This window comes from Mustela erminea, chromosome 14 (assembly GCF_009829155.1).
Source record: "Mustela erminea isolate mMusErm1 chromosome 14, mMusErm1.Pri, whole genome shotgun sequence".
Classification (NCBI taxonomy): Eukaryota; Metazoa; Chordata; class Mammalia; order Carnivora; family Mustelidae; genus Mustela; species Mustela erminea.
Window position 1 is genome coordinate 89348726 of NC_045627.1, and position 7663 is coordinate 89356388.

The 7663-nt window shown below is 56.0% G+C and overlaps 1 protein-coding gene across 10 annotated transcripts in view; it reads right to left on the reverse strand.

Moving 5' to 3' along the window:
- Nucleotides 1-286: 286 nt before the first annotated feature.
- Nucleotides 287-7663, reverse strand: part of EBF3 (EBF transcription factor 3) — a 116958-nt gene continuing 109581 nt past the window's right edge. For 2 of the 10 annotated variants that reach the window (XM_032312998.1, XM_032312996.1), the window contains exons 12-17: nucleotides 7537-7602; nucleotides 6678-6855; nucleotides 5462-5650; nucleotides 4858-4947; nucleotides 3672-3784; nucleotides 287-2565 (exon numbers count right to left, since the gene is read on the reverse strand). In XM_032312998.1, coding sequence (XP_032168889.1) covers nucleotides 2548-2565; nucleotides 3672-3784; nucleotides 4858-4947; nucleotides 5462-5650; nucleotides 6678-6855; nucleotides 7537-7602 — 654 coding nt within the window. In that variant the 3' untranslated portion in view covers nucleotides 287-2547. Of the gene's footprint in view, nucleotides 2566-3671; nucleotides 3785-4857; nucleotides 5056-5461; nucleotides 5651-6677; nucleotides 6856-7536; nucleotides 7603-7663 lie in introns of all 10 variants that reach the window. The other 8 variants (XM_032312994.1, XM_032312992.1, XM_032312997.1 and 5 more) reach the window with 5 other exon arrangements.

Genomic DNA, 7663 nt, shown 5'->3' on the forward strand with positions numbered 1-7663 from the left:
AAAATCTACCATTTAGTGAAGCGCTCAATTTGGAGACAATGAAGCCATGAGGGGCATTGACTAATTAATCTAAAACACAAACCAAGTGCAGGGCTGAGGAAACTTGCAAACGTTCTTAACATGTACACGTGAGCTTGTTTTTAGATCAAACCGTTACTTATACAAAATAAAACGGAGGCAATTTAGTTCCAAAGTGACTTCTCGGGCTTTCCCACGTAGCTAAGCCTTAGCGGTCAAAAGGCCGGACTGTGACCCACTGACCACCGGGGACATTCTGCTTTTTTTATTGAGTCCCTTGAATAAACACTTTCCTAAGTTGTGCATGGTTTTGTTTTTTGTTTTTTGTTTTCTTTTTGTCAAAGTATTTTAAAGTCCCTCCTTTTTGTTTTAAATCTGATTTCTGCTGCAATTTGCAAAACATTTGCTGTGCTATGTCCAAGGAGCATTTAACACAAAGGGGAGAGACCCACCTCCGGGTCTCACCGTGGGTTTGGCACAAACAGGCACAGGTCTGCGGGAGGTCATTCCGGTTTAAAAAGCACAGAAGGTGCTGCTGGGTCTGACCACACAAAAAGTATTGTTTTTAAAAATAAGTTAAAAACCAGCAGTGACTTTGGTTCTCCCTGAAACCTCTCTGAATCCTAGGTGGGCCCGGGAGGACACGCCACGCAGCAGAATCAGATGCAGAAAGGAGCGACACGTGGAACACCAGGTTTGTGCTTTTGTGTGTGTGTGTGTGTGTGTGTGTGTGTGTTACACCGTAAATCTCCAAATAAAATCTCCATTAACAATTGTGTCATAAGCCTGTGATAAAATAGCACAAAGGTTCTTTAAAGAAGTCCACTTTTAAGGCATCAGAGAAGTTAATGTGGCAAACATTTTAATTAAAACATCAGAAGTAAATTTTATTTTAAACTTTAGGCCTCTGAATTTTTCCAGTAAACACAGTTCAGCTATGTGGCAAAGTCATGGGTGGCAGCTAAATGACTTTTTACATTCTACAGAAAAATAAAATAAGGACACAGCCCCAAACGGTGTCCCCTCTTCGTGGCTGTTCAACATGCACGGAATCTACTAGGATTTGTCACAGCCGGGCGGCACCGTTTTGTTTTGACTATACAACGAACTTCTTTTTCAAAAGTATTTGTTCAGATAACTTAAAAATAATATAAAAATAAACAATGAATTTGACTTTTCCTCAAAATTAAAAAAAAGGGAAAAAAAGGATGGAAAGTCTAGAAAGCAAATCTTTGAAATACAAATGAAATGTAAGGACACCGGTTCACTTGAACAAAACAGGTCAAAGAGACAGCTCTTGGCTAATGCTCTTCCCTACACCAGGCCACGATCAAAAACCAATACAGACAAGAAAAAGAAAACGGCAGGAAAAGCAATGTACAAAATTTCAAAGATAAATACAATATTTATAATCGATATGTTACAAAAGAAAGTCCCTTAGTAACTGTAAGTGTTCATGGAAAAGTGTTGAATGGAGACCATTTTATTCCTTATGAGACACATAAGGAAGAAAACGTGTTTTTGTTTTTTTTCTAAATATTTAAGTGGATCTGAAAAAAATTCAAGACAAGTGTATAAATATTTAGCTACAACTTTGGCAAAATCACAAAAGTCTACAATTTTATAACCACATACAAAACACATTAGGGAAGAAGGAGCTAGAAGTCAAAAGGACAATTTCTGGTACAAGAAACATGGACCTCACAGTAGCCTAAGAATGCAATAGTATAGAGTGCTAGCAAAAGTTGAAAAAATGTTGCAGATCACACTTGCTTAACAGGAAGCTCTAGCAGTGGGAGAATATTTTAACCAACAGACAGTAGCATTTTTTTTCTGTCAGTGTGCTTGTTGAAGGCAAGAGAATTCAATATCAAAGTTACAATTTCTAACTACAATAAGTTACAAAGTTTCATTTCATTAAGATGAAGTTAAGCAATGATAAACCCTCCCTCCCTCCCTGCCACCCCGAATTCTCCTAGTCACATAGTCCTCCTTTCTTCCAGTTCGATGGCTCACACCTCCTTGGCCCCTTTTTGTTCACCACAAAAAAATATTTCACATTATAGAGATACACAACCATTGTGAGTCTAAGTATGAGTACAGAAAAATGTCTGGAGGCATTTCTCATCAGTGTTTCATGATAATCAAAATGGTGCATTCACAAAGTTTCTCCCAACACATAGCAAGTACTAGACATAGCCAAGACGGAGTCGGAAACTTTATACAAAATAGGCGTCGCTTTGTTCTCCTTAGTCTTCAGGACTGAGAAATGTGAAAATATGAGAAAAGTTCAGTCAATAAAATGGAATTGTTCATGAAGAAGTAGGCTTGTTTGCATGTTGATTCTTAATAGTTTAAATAAAATCTTTAAACAAAGTCTCTTGTAGCGTTTCCGCCGCGGCCGATGCGTTTGCAGACACTGGCTCCCGCCGCAGCTCTCCTGGACTAAACGTGTCCCCTGAAGTCCGTCCTTGGGTGCTGGGTGCTGGGTGCTGCGGAAGGGAGAGTGGGCCGCTCACATGGGCGGGACTACCAGCCCAGACATAGCTGAAAGAGAGAGAGCCGCGGGTTACTGGGCTGCCCCCGTCGCGGGCCGGGCCGGCCTCCACCTGGGGGTCGACTCAACGGTGACGTGGGGCGTGCGCCGCGCCCGCCAACCAGCCATGGGCTCGGTCAAGGTGCGGGGGGCGGGGGGGCCTCTACTTCATGGAAGCGGGGTACGTGTGGGGACAGACACCCCCCCCCGCGACCCCTCATGCGGCAGCCCTCCTCCAGGACTTCTCTGGAAGGGCGAGGCTGCTGGCCCTCCTGGGCGAGGCCGCCCCTTCCCACAGGTCTCAGTGGCTCGTTCACAGCAGACGGAGGCCCAGACTCCCCCGAGGCCACCGCTGTCCAGAGACGTGAACCAACCTGGTCACGTCTGTGACGCCAGCCAGGGCCGGCCCGCAGCCCCACTGGGACCCGGGCGCAGGGTCACTCCCTCCGTGAAAACCGGGGCGCCTCAGTTTCCCCTCCGCTCTCAGCCCTTGCCTCGGACCTCCTGTGGACTGTGCGGTATCGTAATGGTGAGTCGTGGGCGCCCTAGGAGCAAAGCCGCTCCTAGCCCACCTGCCCTGCCACCTCAAGGCCAAGGCCCCGAAGAGACCCAAGTGACAGCCCCACGCCAGGGAGCTCTCTGCTCCTCTCGGAGTAAGAAACTTGGTGCTAAAACGCCAAGTGCAGCGGACGCTCTCCAGTGAACTCCTGGTACGAGTAGAATTTACGTCTTTTCGGTGTTGTTTAATTTTGGTCAGAACGATCATTCTTATTAATTTATGTATAACATATTAATGCATTTGTTCACGTAGTGATGCGAGCTTCAATTTCCCAGTTCATTAATTTCTACAGTCTTAATTCCTCTCCGACTCACCGTTACAACATTAGGGTTTTGGCAGACCCGTGTGGGTACACACCGCCTGGGCGGCGCCGTCCTCCCGGGGGCCTCCGCGCCATGCGGACGGTGGCCGGGCCATGGCCCCTGGCCCCCTGCTTCGCGAGAAGCTCTGGGCTGGGGGCCGCGGTGGGCCTGCAGGCCGGTCGGCGGCACCCGGGGCCCGGGCGTCCCTCTCATACGCTAAGATGTTGGGAAGACAATTATTTCAAATCACGGATACCTTTCCAGTTCCTTTTTTGAGCATTAGTTCATCAAAGTGAAATATGCCACCGACTTCACAAAAGGGCCAGTTTGTCTTCTCCACGGTAACGTCCTCAGCACCCAGCAGAGAGCCTGGCACATAGTAGGCGCTCAGTAAATACTGGTTGAATGGATTCATTTTTTTAAAGGAGTAACTGGATTTGATTTTCACCGGGAGGAGCATATACCAAAGGTGGTGTCTGAAAGAGGCCAGATGACGGCCACTTAATTCAGTGCCTGTGGCCCCCGTGAGTCACCAAGAGCCACGCAGAAGATCGCGAGGCCTAGGGGCACGCACGTGGCCCAGCTGCCGCACACCTCGCAGGGCGGCCTACGCGGCCCAGAGGGACCCGGCCCTGGGCGGGCACCCGGAGCCTGTCCACGTGGCCCCATCTGGGGGCAGCTGCGTCCGCAGGGTGCCTCCCCCTGCCCTCGGGGCCGGCCCTGCTCCCTCCTCAGTGTGCGAGGGAGAGGACTCAGAGGAGCGCCCCCCCCCCCGGTGTTCACGCATGCACGGCCCCAGGCTGGGCGCACCCCTTGCCGCACAGCCTGGCAGGGCAGGGTCTGCTCTACAGGCTGAGAAGGCGGCTCAGCCTCAGGATGCCGAGAGTGCGCTGGCTTTGCACCGGGCTCCGCAGGTGGCACAGGGACCCACCGTCCCCGCCCCAAGGCCACTCTGCTGCCTGGGAGCAAGGAGGCCGCCAGCGCTGACGCCGCCGGTGGGTGCACCCTGCTCTCCTGGCTGAGCCGCGGCCGTGAAGGCCCGTCTGCTGAGTGGTCCGGACAGGGCCCCCCTCCGCGCCCCCCGCTGCCTCTGCCCAGTGCCCCGGCAGGTCCCCTTCCTGAGGGGAGGACACGTGGGTGAGGTTGGAAGCAGGTGGCAATGGTTTTTACCAGCGAGACTCAGTTATTGGTGGGGGTGAGTCCCGGGGCGGGGCGAGTCCTTCACGTGGCTACTGGGAGGGGGGTGGCTCGCAATGCGGCTCAGTGGTGGGGGTCGAGGGGGGCATGCATGGGCCACGGCAGGGGCGAGGACCCGGAGGGAGGGCTGGAGCTCGCGCCCCACGGCGCAGCCTGGCCTGCCCTCGGGGGGGGGGGGGCTGTGGGGGGGTGGGGAGAGCTCGCCCGCGCTCGGCGAGGCCTGGGGCCGGTGCGCCGCCCCTCACCTTGCAGTCCGTTCCCGTTGGCGCTGGTGCAGGAGGGAGGAGGAGAAGCTTGGGGCCGGACCACGGGCGCGAAGGCGCTCTTTTGTTTCACTGCAGAGATGACATTGGCAGGTGAGAATGAGAAAATGCTGTGTGTGCCGCTACAGTTTGAAGGGAGGGTGACCGAAGAGGCTGCCATGGTGGGGCTGGACGGCACTACTGCAACAAAGCAAACACGGTCAGCACGCGCGGCGCCGGCACGGCAACAGCACACAGAGAGGGCTCTCGGGGCCTCGCCTGGAGCGGCGGCCCCGACAACACAAGCACGACACGCTTCTGGCTCGGCCGCTCTCTGGCTAACAGGCAAATGCTCGTGGGGACTTTCCTTTCCGACCGGCAGCCCCGTCTCGTGCGGGTTTCCGGCCGCCGCAGGCCGGTCTGCCGTCGCCACGCGGCCCCCCAGCCTCCGGAGCCACCTGCCGTGGCCACGCGGACCCCCAGCCTCCGGAGCCACCCTCCCTTTGGCCCAGCAGCTCCCACCACAGAACAGCCAAGCAATGCACACATTGGACTTGGGAGTGAACATGGATCTATGTGATGACGTGTGACAAAAACAGACACTTACTGCCGTAGGGAGAGTTAGCGGAGGAGCCATTAAGGAATCCAGGCGAGCCCGGGACCCCTAGATTGGCCATGGCGCCAGTTCCATATCCATTCATGCTAGTGCTGACTGTGTTGTAATTGGACTGCTGGGGAGTACTGCTGGGGACGTAGCCTCGCGGGGACACGCTGCTTGTATTGCGACTGTAGCCGACTGTTAAAACCCCCCCCGGCCAAAAATAACATTATTATCAGGGATACAGACACTGGGGGGGGGGTGCTTCCCCGCAAACCTCTGTCACATATGCAACATTTTCAATCGACCTTCCGCCGCGCGCCAGCCCTGGCGCGTCCAGCCGGCTCGGGTCACCTCGCCACACCGGCCACACTCGGGCGCAGCTCCGAGCCCCGTCCTGCCCGCGCCGGCAGCCGGCCCCGCGCGCTTCTGTCTGACCCGCAGCTGCGGGTGTCTCTTTGGAAGCAATCCCCGACAGCTCGGGTTCAGGGGCTCCCCCGCGCTAGCGGAACTCCCGGCCTCTGCAGACCTTCACATGCCAGGGCTGACAGGGAGAGCTCATTTGTGGCCGTAAGTCCCCAGGCAGGGCTGCTCTGGGTCTCGGTCTGCACGGTTACCATTTCCCAGAGCGCGGGGCAGGCCGGGGAGCGGGGGCATCAGGCCCGCCGCGGAGTGTGCGTGACCCAGAGCCGTGGCGGAGGCCTTCTCTGAGTCCGTACCGATTTGAGAGAGGAGGACTAAGACTTGCTCGGAACTGGCTTACACGACAGGGTCCTGTGACCCCTGGACGACAGGGTCCTGTGACCCCTGGACGCCAGGTCACTGCGTACTGGGAGAAAGTGCACCGCTGGTGGGGGGAGTGGATGGCGGACACTGGGAGCTCCTCTTCATTTACTCCTTTCAAGCCCCACCCCTGGGACGTATCCAAGAAGGGTCCCATCCACTTACTACCCCACGGCTGTCCTGTGGCTCCTCCCACCTTTCCAGGAAACTTCTAGCAAAAACCAGAATACTGAGCGCAGCCACGTGCCGCGGCAACAAACGAGGTCTCTGGGCGCTGCCCGCCCTGCACTCGCCAGGCACGGCCGCTGGCCGGAGAGAGCCAAGGCGCACGGAACGCCGCCCGCTTCCCCGCTGGACCCAGGACACGGGCAGCTGCCGCTACGTCTCAACTGTCCCTGGGATCGTGTCCAGGGAAGGGGCTGCTCCCGGCACGGCGGCCTACCTTGGTCGTTGGCTTGCGATGTCTCCGACACGTTGACGGCGAGCTGGCTGCTGAAGGAGTTCACGCCCATCATGCCCGTGTGCGCAGGCGTGTTGCCCAGGGTGGGGATCTGGTTGTGGTTGCGGGGCACACTGTACAACGCCTCGGCGATGTCAGCTGCTCGCTTCAAGATGATCTCCTGGGGCGGGAGAGGAAGCGCCCGGTCTGCCTCCAGCTCCCACGGCACCCTGGGGAGCACAGCGCCCCCCCACCCTGTCCCACGAAGCCAAATGACGGGGCAGTGTTCCCCCACCCCTTGGTTCCAGACGGTGACAAACGGATTTTGTAGTGGGAAGAGCCTCCCTTGGGAAGACAGTGCGACGGTGCTTCTGAGTGGGGACACCTGGTCCGTGCTGCACCCACAGCCCACAGGCCCCAGAAGCGTGCACAGAAGCGGGGAACGCACCGCACCCAGAGTCACAGAAGCAGGCCCGAATCTAGAGTGCCCTTGAGTCTGCCCCCCAGAGCCCTCCAGGCAGCCTGAGGATGGCCTGTGGGTGCCCGTCCTTCCCTCCCACGCCGGGCCACGCCAAACTGTCTACCACCAAATCCACCAGCCAGATGTCCAGGTGGTTCCCCATCCCACGACACGTTCTCCCGCTTTTGCTCCCTGACCCTGTCTCGTCATCTCCTACTTGAGTACTTCGTGCGAGGGCAAAAGCAGGACGAGGAAGGCTTTCTCCTCTCGGGCTCGCTGTGAGTCCTTAGGAAAGGGCACCTGTGTGCCCCAAAAGCCCGCAGTGGGCCCGGGGCTGGCTGGTCCTCCGAGGACACGGTGGCCCGGGAAGGGGGTGGGCCTGTCCGGCCGCCGGCCGCCTACCTGGTTGTTGTGGGGCATCCCGTACAAGGCTTCCACCAGATCGGCCGCCCTCTTGAGTAATACTTCCTAAAGGAAAAGGAAATGGGGGTGATGCCCCTGGAGGAGCCAGAGCGCCGCTCCTCTGAGA